General features: G+C 42.2%; 1 protein-coding gene across 13 annotated transcripts in view; it reads left to right on the forward strand.

Annotated features, from left to right (window-relative positions):
- The window catches only part of AKAP13 (A-kinase anchoring protein 13), a 342,407-nt gene that overhangs the window by 172,775 nt on the left and 153,415 nt on the right, over window positions 1-16,217 (forward strand). For all 13 annotated transcript variants that reach the window (XM_082449034.1, XM_082449035.1, XM_082449027.1 and 10 more), the window contains exons 6-8: window positions 4,976-5,174; window positions 7,867-11,011; window positions 14,780-14,913. In XM_082449034.1, coding sequence (XP_082305160.1) covers window positions 4,976-5,174; window positions 7,867-11,011; window positions 14,780-14,913 — 3,478 coding nt within the window. The remainder of the gene's footprint in view (window positions 1-4,975; window positions 5,175-7,866; window positions 11,012-14,779; window positions 14,914-16,217) is intronic.

Raw genomic sequence — 16,217 nt, forward strand, 5'->3', positions numbered from 1 at the left:
GTTCAGAGTGGTGGTGTCCTCATAGGGGTGAAAAATGAAAGGTCGTGGAGAGCTCTGTAAACCTTCCCGCAGCATTTATACTCCTTCATCTACAGATCTCCCTTTCACTCATTTTTTTAAAAAAGCCTCAGCTGAGGCTATGGTGCCTCTTAATTCACCAACTGAAATAACCAGAATTTCTAGTGCATTCGTGGATGTGCTTTTCTGTCCTGCCAGACTTGATTTGATTACATAAAATCTTTGTGTGTATTTCTAAGGTAAATTTTAGATACCCAGGCATATTCTTCTCCATGGCAGAAATACAAGGCCGAGGGGTCAACTTAATTACTAACTGTAGGCATACAAAAGGCTTCAATCAGGAGAATGTGGAGTAGTTATTCTACAAGTGCAAAGGAGACTAAACAAGGAGAATGACCTTAAAATGGGAAATGTGGTAGTTGTACATAAAGAAAGCGTGTACTTTAGGAATTAAGAACATTTAGCTACTCCTTGGGTTTAGGTATGAGTCTCACAGCCCACCTAGGAGGGATGGTGGCTGGAGGGAGGGCCGGGCTTTGCCTTTCCTTCCCTCTATTGCCCCTGTCACCGGAGCAACTGTTTCTGCATGTGGTTTTATTTGAAACTGTTCAGCTACTTAAAAGTTTGAAAACTAGTGTCTTAGGTGTTGAAGTCTGTCTAAAGCCTCTGAGCTGCCCTTTTCACTTGTATCTGCTGTCCATTTGTTGCAGGCTTGGGACTCACAGGTGAATGTGCACATGAAGTTAAGCAGTTGATGTTGGAACTGTTTGTTCATTTGAACTGTTTGCACCACCCATACCAGTATTCAGAGGGACAGCTGACTGTATTTATACTCTGTTATCTCTCCTTTTTTTTTTTTGGCTGCACCACGCAGCTTGCAGTATCTCAGTTCCCCAACCAGGGATCGAACCCGCGCCCTCGACAGTGAAAGCGAGGAGTCTTAACCCCTGGACTGCCAAGGAATTCCCTGTATTATCTCTTTTAAGATGTAAATTTTTCTAACTTGTGTCATAATTTAACTCACAACAGTTCTTTTCCTTCTTAGTAATACATAAAATGATGTTGCTTTTACAAGTAATAGCATGGTAATTTTGATGAAATATGGTGTATTTAGTGCATAAAATGCCACACTCATAAGGGTAAAACTCCCATGAGATTGTTTCTGCTTTTCGTTTCCATGGAGGTGACAGTAACACCAGTAAGCCAAACTATGGCTATCTAATAGTAATTCGTGTTTGACCTTAGGCTGTGTGTTTACATTATTCTTGAGAAAGGTATCATATTTATCCTTGTAGCCCTGGCATCTAGCACAGTGCCTACCATTTAATAGAAGACCAAGTTCAGGAAGTTGACATATGTTCACATCTAAGATGTGAGAAGAAGAAGAAAAAGCCAGAGAAAACAGTGGGTGAATAGGATGATTCTTTATGGATGTCAAGTGAGAATAAATGTCAAAAGAAGAATCAGGTCACCATTTTAAGATTCTACAAAACTCAAGGACAGTGGGGACAAAGAAAAGCCATTGGATTTGGAGATTTATTTTGTCAATGGAACCCGAGACGGAAGTTTTTAGTAGCAGTGGGAGGGAGTAGGCGCAAAGCCTTTAATTGTTCAAATGGCTGGTAAGGAGGTAGAAGGGGGAAGGAAGAGGAGGGCAGACAGAAAGGGGTTCGGGGGTTTACAGCAGGATTTCTCAACACCAGCGCTACTGGCAGTTTGGGCCTGATGATTCTTTCTTGTAGGGAGCTGTCCTGTGCATTGTAGGGCCCCTCCCCACCCCCAGGTTGTGACAACGAAAAATGTCTCCAGACATTGTCAGATGTCCCCTGGGGGCTGGATTCCTCAGAGAGAACCGCTGGTCTGCAGGGCTGAATAAAGGTTTCTGCTGCTGCTGCCGGCACCTGTGCAGTAATCCTTTTTCCTGCCTCTGCTCTGTCTACTGGTGAGGTTTTCATGGTACTTGCAGGTGGATGGGGAGGGAGCTAGTCCAGAAGCAGGTGGAAAACTACAGGCATCCAGGGGGCAATTACCGAGCCAGTTACCTAAGGACGGGGGTGTGGAACAGAGCAAACCCACTGTATGGAGAGGTGCCCTGAAGTTAGAGGAGACGGGCACAGGCATTTTTTGGTGGATTGAAGATGGGTTTAGTTCATGTTAGATGGCCTCAAGCTTTTCACTAACATGGGAGAAAAGGTCACCTGAGAATGAAGTAGACAAGGTTAATGTTAGTCCTTTGAGGAAATTATAGAACATTTTGGTAACCCCCGTGAGGATGGATTAACACACATGAGTAAAAAGCATTACAGAGCAGCAGGGAGGCCTGGCTGAATAGGAACTTTAAAAAATTATTTAAGACATTAATTAAAATCCTAGAGAAGAAGAAAACCTATAACCCAACCACCCTGACACTATTTTTATTGTGCAGTTTACTGTCTATACTTATATTTTTTTGCTCTTTTTATTTTGCTTATTTCACTGAATATAGATTTCAGTGTTATTGAACTGTTTTTTTCAGTTATATTTAATGGATCCATAATAGTCTGTAGATCTGTTCTTTAATTTACCAAACATCCCTCTAGTTACTGACTCGGTTAGGGTGTTTCCAGTCTTTAGTACTATTACACCTAATGTTGCAGTAAACATTATTAGTTGTAGAACTTTTCCAAGTTTTATCAGTGGATGCAGCCAAGGTTTTATACAGCGCTGAATACAGAGCAGACAATGCATTGGCTTAAATGTCACCTCGGTGAGGCCCCTTCCCTGACCCACCACATTTCAAATTGCAGCCCATATCTCTGGTTTATTTTCTCCACCACACTTGCTGTCTTTCAGAATTCTAGGTGTTTTATTTATCTTGATTGCTCTTGTCTCCCTTGCTAAGTATATAAGCTCCAACAGGACAAGGATTTTGGTTTGTATCACCAGCACCAAGAATACTGGCACAAACACTTGCTGAATGGTGGGGTTTACCCAGACCTACAGGCACGATGGGTTTGAAGAGTGTCAATAGCAGCAGATATTCATGGAAGCCATTGGGAGAATAATTGCATTAACTAGTCTTTGGTTTCTAGGTGGGCTAGGAAGCAACAAAAATCCACAGGTACGATGAATTGGGAGATTGAAGGGTTAGCACTTGTGGCAACGAAAGCACGTTCTTCTGGAAGGTGAGAGCATGGGAGAGGTAGGAGATAAATAGGTTGTGGTTACAGAAGGGAATTTCCCAGGGTTTAGATATTAGAAAAGAAGCAGTTTGAGAATTAATAGTGGCAAGGTTGGTAGAAAACTCCATCTTGCTGGGAATGGACTGTATCACTATTAAATTGCCCCTGCCTTGGCAAACAGTTCCCTCCTAGCTTGTTGTATTTGGTTCACACTCAATGGCGGTGTATAAATCAAGTTTTGTTTTCAAAGACCTTTTTTTTTTATATTGGAGCATGGCTATAAGTGGTAATCTGAGTAAGCAGATATGCCAGTAATGCCTGTCAGACAGTTAAGCAGAGTTAGTGACAATGTCAACCCAAGCTCCAAAGTTGAATTTACAGAGTCGTTGCCTCCCCCTCATTTGGTGGAGCTGATTGACTTCTTGAGTCATTCAGTTGAGCTTTAAAGTGACTATCTTTTAGGTACTTTTCTATTTGAGGTCACTTTGCTCAGTGTAGAGCAGCTTGGTAAATGCATGAAACATTTAGCATAGCATATGCTAAGTTCATTTTAAGCAACTGTTTGGGAGTCACTCTTGAGTATGGAAATTATAATAGTTTTCTTTTCGAGCAGCCTTAATTGTTACCTTTAGCCAGTGCATGACTCTCCAGTTTGTTATAGGTTTTTCACTATAGCATATTTTTAGCCTTCAAATTCCAATTATTCTCTGGTGAATTGTTAAGAACTGACAGGTATGATTTAGTAGACAGAACACTGGAGAGAGAGTTGAAGTAATGTTTCCCTCTCATATTTGTCAGTGGATGGCATGTCTATTAGTTCTTAATTCTTTAGTTTTATTTTTTATTTTAAAACATGATAATGATCTCAAACACTACCTTCCGCCTTCTTCCAGAATCTCTGGGATACCTTATCAGCGTACTGGTTCATTAGAACCACGTAAAGAGATTTCATGTTTTGAGGCCTATCCCAGAAATGCTTTTTTACATACCTGGGCATTTGTCGGCTTTATTTGAATATGAGGTGTATCTATAATGATGTGAGTTGAGCAAAGTTGTTTGTCTTTTAAATTTAAAGTTATAGCTTAAAGTTCTTGGAACCGAGTGCTTCATTCAAAATAGGATTTGATAATTAAATTGACAAGTATAGTATGATAAGGCATTATAATATTGATAGTTTTCCTCTATATAGTTGACTTCGAGAATTTTGAGAGTGCTTCCTCCACCTATTTTTAACAAAAATTGGAGTGCCCTTGCACGGATTGGATTGATTAGTTCTTCCCTTCCCAATATGATCAATTGCATTTAGCATATGGTATAACCCGTTTTAAGAGAAATGCTTAATAAGCCTTGCTTTTTTTGAAAACCAGGGCAAAACCATCCTCCTTACATTTCCTCGTTATTTGGTTGTGAGCATAATATTAACTGTTTTAGGATCCCAGTCTTCTCTTTATCTTGATCAAAAGAACATCCTTAGGGAGGAATCCTGCAGTTTTCATTTAGCCCATTTATGACCTCTTATGAAGAGAATGAAACAGTTAGTTATATGCCTGAATTACTGGGGAACTGTGCAAACCAAATTTCTGCTGCAGGGCCTCAAAGAGCAATGAGGTTTGAAATTTTACATAAGACTTAGAGGGTTAAACCTATGCCTGGGAGGCAGAATACATATATATGTATATGTAGCCATATATATATATATATATAATATATAATATATTAATATATTATTATAATATATTCATGTATATTATGCATAAAATATACATATATATTAACCAGAGTTTGCTTGCTTCCAGGGAGGATGCTGGAGAACCAGACTCCTGGAGCAGTTTATCCTATGAGGTCCCTTACGGAGACTGTTCTGTGAGGCATCACCGAGAGCTGGACGTCTATACGTTAACCTCTGAGTCTGAACCACACCAGGAACCCCCACTTCCTGGAGACAGTTGCACTGGACATATTTTTAAGCTTATGAACATCCAACAGCAGCTAATGGTAAGACAGAAAATTTCCATTTTCAGGCTTTTGTGCCCTCGCCCCTTCCCCCAATTAGCCTGGCTATAATTAGAACATAACAGTGCTTCCCTCAAAGACTGTGAAACCTGTAAAGCAGTTTTAGCTATATTAGATGTTAACACTTATAGAGACAGAGCTCAGCCTTGGGGTAGTAGCAATAGGAGACTGCGAGAATTTTTCATTGTTTTTTGCCAGGCTTTTAAAATAACGAAAGACACACGTACACATTGCAGATACAGAAATATGCAACAACTAGAACTAAATTTTCCTGGCGTAAAAGGACATTTATTTAACTCTATAAATTTGTTGGTTTAACTTTATAAAACGAAATGAGCTAAACAGTTTCTGAGATTGTTGCTGAAGAATAAGAACCAAATTTACACAGAAATGGAGCCTTTTCACAGCTATTTCAGTGAGTGATGACTGTGATACTGTATTTAAATTGGTAGTTGTGTGGTAAAAAGATCACTAAAACAATAAAGATTTTATAATCCACTCAAGCCTTCAAGATGAAGTTGTTGCCAGACATAAAGACATTACATACTCCCTGGTAGCATTTATTATGGGTAATATAAACGTCACATGGGTACATCTCTCTTGGCCGCAACATCTGAAAGGCTAAGTTTAGATAATTTTTCCACCCATTTTATTTCAGAGTTGATTTGATTTGGAAAAAGCTTGGCAGTAATTTCATTTAAGGTCATCTGGGGTCAGCTCAATGCCAGAGCCTTCTTTGGGAGCAGGCCTTGCTTGTTTCAGAGAACAGCAGGCCAGGACACTTCATAGCAGGTTGTAGATGTACCTGCCTCTGCCTCTCCGAGTCATATTTATTCCAGAATAGGTGTCATTTTATTTTCCTCTGAAGAGACTGCTGGAAGGTCAGGTTTTCCTTTAGGGCTCTTCTTACTGGGTGAATGATAGTCCATTTGAAAACAGCAGTTTGCAGATGCCAAAGCTACCTGCAAGGTGTGGGAATATTTTACAGGAAACCATGAGAAATTAAAACTGTGAGAAGATGCTTGTGTTAGGAGCATCTAAAATTTTTCAAACAATATAACTTTTTTCTGCAAATCTCTGTTCTGTAATGTTCACCCTTTATTAAATTTAATGACCTGCTTTCATAATTTTTTTGGAGTCAGTTACACTCTCAGCGGGAAGGGAGGCAAGCCATTCTGAATACCCTAAGGAGCATAGCACAGACGCTTTCAGTGAAAATTCATTTTTCATGTACTCTATTATTAGAAGGACTTTAGTGAGCGTAACTCGTTTTACACTTACATGTGTGAACTTTTACATCAGACCCAGTGAGTAGACAGGAATCGGCTGATGATGGAGTACTGTAAGTGCTCAACACAGAAACTGAATGGGTAGGTGAATGAGATGACAGTGCACGGTGGATTTGCGTGAGATTTTTGTAGTAGATCAGATAATGAGTGAAGAGCAAACCAGGCGTTAGAAAAATAGTTTTGGGACTTCCCTGGAGGCCTAGTGTTTAGGATTCTGGGCTTTCATTGCCGTGGCCCGGGTTCAATCCCTGGTCAGGGAACTGAGATCTCGCAAGCGGCGCAGTGCAGCCAAAAAAAAAAAAAAAAGAGAGAAAAATAGTTTTTATGTGTTGAAAAAAAATTGTATCATTTTAAGGATTCCTGAAATTTTGATATAAAGGTAAACCCACTCTAATGATCAGCTGTGTTTGTTTTTCTCCATTCTTTCCTAAGCCTTATCTACATGTACTTGTAGTTTTTCCATAATTATAACCTTAGATTAACTATAAGTTTTATTTATTTTCTTAAACATTATGTTATAAATATCTTTTCCTTATTTCACTGTGGTCTTCATAGTTAACACTTATATAACAGTGTAGCATTTTCCATCAGGTTGATTAACCATGATTGTTTTAACCATTCCTGTATAGTTGGTTACATCTGTTTTTCAAGTTGCAAAAACTATTTTTGAGATGACCTATAATATCCTCAAAGCACAGTATCATCTGAGAATAATCAAGAATTAGGTATTACTAGTTCAATGTATTCTTATTTATTTAATATTCAGTATTAGAGGAACAGAGGAACTGCTTTTATCAAGAAGTAAAAAGAATCGACCATGCCACTCTTTTTGAAATTATAACGCCATAACTAAAATTGTTAAACTAGATTGAATGGAGCATATTTTGGAGATTAAAGGATGCTGTGTAACTCCTCAGTGAGAATTTAGGGAATGGGAGCATATGTCTGTGCCTTGTGATTGAAGAGAGTTTACCAGACTGGCCAGGATTTGTTTTTACTTGTATGTATGAGGTGGGATGGAAGCAGCCTCTGCCCCTCTAAAGCCCCTATAAAAAGTATCTTTCTCAGCTGCTCATTTGAAGATAGCCACTGTGCTTTTTTGAGGCTCAGTTTTTATCTATTTTCTAAAATAAGTTCATAATATAGAAAATAGTCATACTGTATTCTTGCCATTTTTATTGTTCTAGTGGATATGCAACTGTAAGAGGAAATTAATGTCAGGAACAAGAGAGAATTTATTTGTATTTATTTAGGTTGGCTTATCCTGTGACTTTAGAGAGGCTGGAATGCTACTGAGTTCTCTCCAACAGAATTTTTGCTTATAGGTGTCGGTGACATCTTTTCCCCCGGACAATGTTTTAAAAGTATCTTCCATTTCCTCCTAGAAAACAAACCTCAAACAGATGGACAGTCTTATGCCCTCAGTGGTGACAGCACAAGAACCTTCAAGTCTGCCCAGTGACCAAGATACAGATGGTCAGTTTCTTCCCTGTGCATCAGCGCCCACAGCCAGCCAGCAGCTTGCTTCTCCTGAAGGTGCTGAGAGCTCTCAGTGCTGCCATGGGAGCACTGTGGGGCAGATTGAAAGTTCCTATGATTTGTCAAGTGTGGTTAAGGAAGAGAATACAGACTCTTCCTGTAGGAAGAAAAATACAGGCGTGGAGAGAAAAGGAGACAAGGAGGAGCCAGCACCTATCGTGGACTCCGGGACTGCGTCTGATCCCGACAGCTGCCGTCAGAGCACACCTGATTGCAAAGGAAAGGACACAGAAGGCCTTCCATCCTGTGGAGTCAGAAGTGAAGAAACTGGAACAAAATCTTCGGCAATGGCCACAGGCCAGGAATCTCCAGGCAGTAGAGGCCGCGTCCTGCAGGGAGGCGTAGCCCTGGAGCCCGGCATGGCCCAGTCTTTCACTGGAGGTGAGCTGGTGGTCCCTTCACCAGCAGGTGCCAGCGTCCCAGACACCGCAGGGGAAACGGAACACAGTCTCGTGAACCCAGAGGCCACCATCCAGAGGAATGTGCTTGCAGCGGGGGAGAGTATGAAGGAAAGATTTGAGGACTCTAATATCAGCACAGCTGGAGCCTCTGACGTAAAAGCCACCGACGAGCCTGTGGATAAAGCCAGCGTTCCCAACGGTGTCTCTGCCGCTGGCTCCCTGGTTGCTGACAAGCCTGCTGAGTCTTTACTTGTCGTTAGTGATGAAGAAACTGCCATTGATGAAAACACTGCAGAAACGGAAACTTCTGGAAGTTGTGAAGAGAGTGCTGATGCTCCAGGGGCTCAGAACTCTCAGTTAATTGTAGCTGCTGCAAAAGATGAGATTTCAGAAGGGCTCGAACTTGACACTCCCTGGGCCAGCATGTGTGTGGCGGTGTCACCCCCTGATTTAACCTTTCCCAGGCCGCAAAAAGATGTTATGCCAAACCAGAAATCAGAAACGGATTCATCTCGTGTTCAAAGCCAAAACAGCAAATCACCCATCTGTTCTACAACTGGAGATGATAAACTTTGTGCTGCCTCTGCATGTCGACAGAACACGGGGACTTCTAGTGGTGTGTTGGCTGTAGAACACTGTGATGACATAGTTACCCAGCCTGAAGGCACCACCACAGGGCTGCTCAACACACAACCGCTACCCACTGCCAGCTGCTCGGAAGGCCCACAGGCTAACACGGTCACCCCTGACCCTGTTAGAGACACCCAGGAACATGTGGATTTTTGTCCTCTCCAAGTTTTGGATAAAGAAAGCCAAGGAAAAGATTCGAAACTAGAAACATCTTTCGCAAATATGCTTGAGGTAGTTCCACATCCACATGCTCTTGTCCCCAAAGCTGAGAAAGAACGGGTGTCAGACCAGGCAGTGACATCAGGCAGGACTTCCTCTCTGACAGGCAGTCCCGGCAGTGAATCAGTAACCAAAGATGACGCACTTTCTCTTGTCCCCTCCTCCCAGAATGAAAAAGGAACAGCAACTCTTGAACCACATACAGATTGTAGAGATGGCCCAGATGGAGATTCGAATGATCTGGAGAAGCAGCCACCAGAAGACGGTGCAGTGGGCCTGTGCCCACCCTCCTCTGCTCTAGATCTTCAGCCTGGCATGGGGAATACCAGTCCCGTAGGACCTGGTGGGGAGTGTGAGCGTCCCTGCCTCTCAGCAGCCCCTGAAGTCCTGAATATTGTCGAGGGGGCCACTGACTCTTCCCTGCTCCATGTGGGTCAGGCCACTTTGGCCTCTGATTCCGCTTTGACTGAAGAAGGGAAAGATCAGGTGGTTCCAGAGAGCCCTGCAGCGCAGGGACCAGAAGACAAGGATAAAGCAGTGACCTGTTCCTCCATTAAGGACAGCACTCTTCGTTCAGGAACGTTGCAGGAAGAGCCGAGAACACCACCTCCTGGACAGGAGGCCCCGGGATTCTGTGAAGAACCTGGCCCAGCCGCCTGTGATGAGGACAGGGCTCCTCGGAACGGTAATTCACTGGGCACACCCTTGGCCTGTCTTCACGCAGAAACTAAACATAACAAGGAAGTGGCCCCACCAGTCGCACCGCTGGTGGAAGGTGGGGCTGCACAGAGCCTGGTGCCACCAGGAGCAAGTCTGGCTGCAGACTCAAGCCAGGAGGCCTCAGGTACAGAGCAGAGCAGCTCGCGTCCATTGCCAAATCTGTTACCAGGTGGGTTCGAGGTTCTTACTTGTGAGCGATCTTCTGCTCTGGATGTTGAGGTGAAAAACACTCAGTCCCAGGGGAAGACCACTGCTTGTGAGGTGAGTGGAAATGCAGCATTGGGTGGTGCCGTGGTCAGTGCTCTGCAAGGCACCACTGGGGCCAGGAGAAAGGACATACCACACAACGCTCCAGACACCCAGATTCCGCAAGTCTCTTCGAGCCAGGAGAAGAATATGATCCTGGGTTTGCCAGGACCTTTACCGGACAAAGGTGTGACTGACCCTCAGGGAGCTGCACCCCCAGAGGTTGTGTCCCTGGGTTGGGAGAAGGGGAAGGTGGGGGGAGCAGATGGCAGCCGTAGCACAGGCGACTCCAAGGAGACACAGGTGGATGAGGAAGCGCATCACGTCCCGCCGCAGCCTGCTGCCAAAGAGCACCCCACAGAGACGGGGCTCTCAAGCCGTGGTGACAAGGCCCCAGGCAGGGGAAGGGATGGTGCCCCTCTGCCCTGCACCGTCGCTGCCAAAGCCGTGCTTCTGCCTGAGACAGCAGACTTGATTGAGGAGGCTGCGAGTCGCATAGTGGATGCTGTCATAGAACGAGTCAAGGCCTCGGGAGAACTGACGACAGAGGGGGAAGTCAGTCACGTGTCACTGCCCTGTCCTTCCGAGTCGGGCCCAGGGCCTGAACAGCTGGAGAGTGCTTCTGCAGGGAAGGCGAGTGCTTTCCAGCCTGCGGAGACCCCGCCAATGGGCAGTAGTCGTGGAGAAGCCTCTGGGAACCTTGCAGGATGCTTTGCTGGAAGGGAGGAGCCAGAGAAGATTATTCTGCCTCTCCAGGGACCAACTCCGGCAACAGGTAAGCAAAGCAGAGTACAAAATCAACAGTTCGAGAAACAAATTCCCTTAAGAGTCTCTGTGATGTGCTGGTAAAAACATAGGTGTCATGTTGTTGTTTAGAGGGCTGGCGTTCATCGGGTAGGTTGCCAGGTTACCAGTCAACACCATCCGGAGAGGCACGTCATCTCAGGGTTGGACAGTTTTTGCTCCCTGCATTCCAGACTTCTGGCTTGATTGCTTAAAGCCTATAAATGCTCTATCTGTCGCACTGGAGCAGTCACGACTTTCTTAACCTGGAAAACAGTGCCTAGATCCCAGGTGCTCTAAAATGATAAAGGAATTTAGCAGATGTTTTTGTTCACATGGCTTAGTCCTTTTTCTCGAGAACCATAACAAACAGTGCTGAAAAAGTGTGTTTTATTTACAAACCTGAAACTCCTTTCTTTCCCTATCATCCTAGTCTGTGTCCTGAGCAAATTTGGTCAGAGTGGTTTCACAAACAGCTCTAAGTATCGTTGTAAGCTGATGGCCCAGCATCCCAAATGGTGGTATTAGGTCATTGGTGGAGGCTGTGGGAAGGGAACTCCCTCCTTTTCCTGCCTGAGGAGCAGACCTCCAGTTCCATTGCCTGTTGCTCTTGGGCAGCAGTCTGGGAATTGAGGACCCTGCGAAGTGCAGGGGATAGGATACAGGATTTCCGCCAGAGCCTAGTCTGCTGAGCTGCTGTCACAGGGCAGACGTTGTGTCTCCTTATCTTGGTGAAGCAGCTGCAGCAAGCAGATTGCTCACACAGCACCAGCCCGTTCCGTCTGTGGCTAACCATGTCCAGAGAGAGCAAAGAGAAACCACTGGTGTTCTGTGGAAAGAAACGATCTGAATAAAACTCCTTATTGGGGGTTGAGGCTGAAGTTCAAACTGGAGTCGGACTCGGTTTTGACTCCTGAAGTCGTTCGAGGTCAGTTTGATTCACACTTTGCGACCACCACCTGTTACCAGGTATAGACAGAGGACCTATCTCCATGCTTGCCCCCAGGCTCTCGTAGGTAAGAAGCCTGTTTTGTTTTTATTGTTTGATTGTTCTTGCCGTTCTTTCTAATTTTTGAAAACCCCTTTACTGTAGTAGGTGTTAAGAATTTGGGGGTGGGGCATGAATAGAAATGAACAAATAGAATAAGGAGAGAAGTGGCTTTAGAAAAAGAGCAATTTAAACACAGTGGTCATTTTCCCTGATAGAGGGTGTTTAACCATTTATAATCTATTTTTCCAGTTGAGGGATTTAAGAAACCTGAGGTAGTATTTTTGGTGATTTCACACTTTTTGTTTTATTAAAGTGTCTTGGATTGTTAGCAACCAACAAATTTCTATCCCTAACAATCTCAGAATTTCAATGAGAAGGTCTCTAATTTTTAAAAGAAGGCACAACAGCAAGTCTATTTTGGGGGCCCTGGCAGGTTGACATTTCAGAAGAACGGGAGTGGCTGTAAGCTGATGCCTGGCTATGTTGTTTTCATCTGGGTGCTGCGTCCTTAGCCACATGGGCTGGAATTATTTCTCTTTCTGGCTCAGTAGTCAGAATTTAACCCAAGCAAGTACAAACTATGTAAGGTTTGTGTCTATAGTACCTTATGAGAAAAGGTAGAAACCAAGCTGACTTTGATTTTTTTTTTCAGACTTTGATTTTTAATAGCACACAAAGATAGTAAAGGTGCTAAGAAATTATGTTTAAGATTTTAAGGCTTTAGGAAGGAAAATGAGACGAAAATCAAGTTTCAGCAGTGTCTCTGGGCTTAGGATTTTGGTGTGTGTGTGTGTGTGGGCGGGGGGTGAGTTACTTATTCTGCTATCCAGAGGAGTCATATGTGCTCCAGGCTCATGGCCTCAAAGGACAGAGAGAAGTAACCAGTGATGAAGAAATTGGTGCTTTTTTCAGAAAATAGCCAGGATTGGAGAAAGTCCCTGGTCACATTGCCCTAGAGAAAAAGCACCTGAGTGTGATCTCAGACCAAAGGGTATTTCCTAGGAAGTTTACATGCCATTTATGAATTTAACCATACTGTTTTATAAGTGAGGAGACATCGGTTTAACTGCTGATTTGGAAGGAGCCACATGGCATTGGCTTTTGCTTTTATATACTGATGTTGACAAAGCCAAATAGAAATTGAGATGAGGAAAACACAAAACTTCCAGTTAGAGTGCGGAGATTTGGCCCTTTACCCATCAGGAGCATTGGCCGCAGTGCTTTGGGAAGTTAGTTTTGCATAACTGAGCCAGGCCAGTCCCGAGGGGGCTGCCAACACCCCACAGGTCTCACTCATCTCTGTTTACCGCTGTGACTGGTTGCTACTTGCCAAGATACATATTTTCAGTTGATGGATGTAGGATAGTAAGGATGTGTCAGAAATCACATCCCCAAATAAATAAAATAAAAATCATCAACAGCCCCCCTCCAAAAAAACCAAAAAACAAAAAACAACCCTATCTTACTCAGAAATGTTTTGATCAAGGAATACTTCTAAGGGGGTTGCTTAGTCAGTTTTTTTTTTTTTTTTTTTTAACTTTAATCACATTTTATGAAATGTAAGAAAGATTTTGGTTCTTTGGGCAAGGAAACGTGTTTGCCCATTTTTTTAATTACTAGTAAGATTAGGTAATTAAAAAATTAGGGCAAAGAAAGGAGACTTACAACTGTTCATTTATGGGAATGTCACTTTCTAAATCTAAAGTAGACCTTTATATATGTCACAGTGTATAAAGGTATACACTCTCACAATGTGCTATTAGAATAAAATCTTAATATATTTTATTTATATAATTATAAAATACATAATACAATATAATATAATTTATTCTTTGGTGAAAGAAGCTTCTGTGCCCTCTGGTGTAGGGAACATTTTTCTCTGCCAGAGTAGTAGTGTGACTCGATTAATAACAACCACAGAAAATTTTCCAAATGAAATCTAGATGATAGTTCCATTTGTATTTGGATTATCAAGGTGAATTTTGACTGTTCAACCATCAGTCCCCTTTAATGAAGTGTCGAAGCCTAAAGTTGCCTCAGGCATCATTTTATCACTTCCTTGCTGTATTAGCTTGACCATATGGTAGTCGTGTAACAAAACCACTACTGTTTGGTCTGTTGAGCATAATTCTAAAGAAAACATGAAAAAACTTTTTCTTCAGAAAAGGAATTGCTGTTGATAGTGTGTAATTATGTTTTGGTTTGGGAAGAAATAAAAGTTAAAACAAAAACTAATTTATTAAGAATAGTTCAGTCTTATCAATTGCTGTGATGGGTAGGTGAGTGTATGTAGTATGTTTTTAAAGGAAGACTCTTCCCAAAGGCTTTATCTCATTCTCAGCAGCTCTTTCCTTTTTGTCCTGTACAAATACATCTCTTGCCTCTTTGATAATGGTCAGGATGGGCTACTAGCTTTAGCTATTAATCTGTTCCCTTAAAGTTTGTCAGTTTTCTTTTCCATGTGCAAGTCAGCACCACACTCATCAAATTGTCATTGAAAAAGTCAGTAGTGAAAATGGAAGCTCAGTGGACATTGAACTGGGTCTTAGCTACAAACCCACACAGAAGCTGGAGAAAACCATACAACCAGGTGATGAGGGACTAGCTCAGCACAAGGTCAGAAATGACACCCGCTCCAAAATAATACTTTCTATTTAACACAAAGGGAAAGGCAAACAAAACACATGAAACCTGGAGCATGTTGTGTAAATAGTAAGGCCCAGGAATCAATTTTTCAAATGCACTTTGTAACCACCTTGTTCTCTTCAGAAATGCCAGACACGAAAGCTGAAGATGAAGTGGATTTTCTGAGTAATACCAAGGAGAGTTCAGTTTCTGAAGAGGTGGCTGTAGGAAACATAGCTTCTACGCCGGAGGTGAAACAAGGCCCGAAGACCCAGGCGGTAAGTCTGTATGAGCACAAAGTGTGTTTAGCCTGCTCTGCTGTGTCTGATTTATGGCCTTGTTTGGGGGATTTTTTTGATTCACAGTAGGATTTTTTTCCCTTTCTCCCTTGTTCCCTCATATACAAATGTGGACATGTTGCAGTGAAGCTTTTGCATAGCATAGTTTTAGAATGGACCCTCCTGCAGTGATCCCTTGGAGATTATAATGCAAAACGCTTTTCCTGTGAGCACAAGACTTTGCAATTTGTCATGAGGTTTAACATGTCACAAAATGGGAATTACCGGAAAAAGGGATCTATTAACCCTTCTTAAACCTGACTCTTCTTTCTTTATATAGAAACTGATAGCAAAAATGAGATTTTAACTTAAAGCTCAATACTGACTAAAATATGAAGTATGTCATTTTTAATGATGGAAAAAAAAGTTCACTAGGTTTTCATAATAGCTGTTTTGAGACATAGTTCACATAACCATAAAATTCACTCATTCAAGTAAAGTGCTCAGTTTAGTAGTTTTTAATATATTTACAAAGTCTTAAAACTGTCACCACCATCTGATTTTGTAACGTTGTCATCATGCTGAAAAGAAACCCCATGTTCATTAGCAGTTCACTCCCACCCCCCTCAGCTAACAGTCACTAATCTCCTTTCTGTCTCTATGGGTTTGCCCATTCCGGAACTTCATATAAATGCAGTTATAGAATATGTGGCCTTTGATGACTGGTTTCTTTCACTTAGTGTAACGTTTCAAGGTTCAGCCATGTTGTAACATTGATCAGTATTTCATTTCTTTTTATTGCCAAGTAATATCCTGTTGTATGGATATACCACACATGCATTTGGATTGTTTCTACTTTTTCGCTATTGTGAGTAATAACTGCTGTGAACATTTGTGTGTAAGTTTGTGTGGACATATGTTTTCATATACTTAGTAATGGGTGTGCTGACCCATATGGTAATTTCATATTTAATACTAAGTTTTCAAAAATGGTTTTCTTCAGGGTCTTGAGGTTATTGTTCTTCTTGTTTAAAGCTATTAACTTGTAAAACAAGAGAACTTAAACTTGTTGAGAGAAACAGGGTTCTAAGCTTTAGATTCCACACTTGTTTTAAAAAAAAGAACACCTTTTGGAAGCTGAAAAATCGAGTTACTGGCCTAAATCATATTGCCCGTTGGAAAATGAGCCTTCCTTGTCTAGACTTGAGGGTGCACTGTGTTTGCTGTTCAGAGGGCTAAGTATTTTTTCATAAAGTTATCCCAGTACAGAAACAGAACTATATCCTCCCAAACTGTTTCAAGTG

The sequence above is a fragment of the Balaenoptera physalus genome (genome assembly GCF_965194825.1).
Source record: "Balaenoptera physalus genome assembly, chromosome: 2".
Lineage (NCBI taxonomy): Eukaryota > Metazoa > Chordata > Mammalia > Artiodactyla > Balaenopteridae > Balaenoptera > Balaenoptera physalus.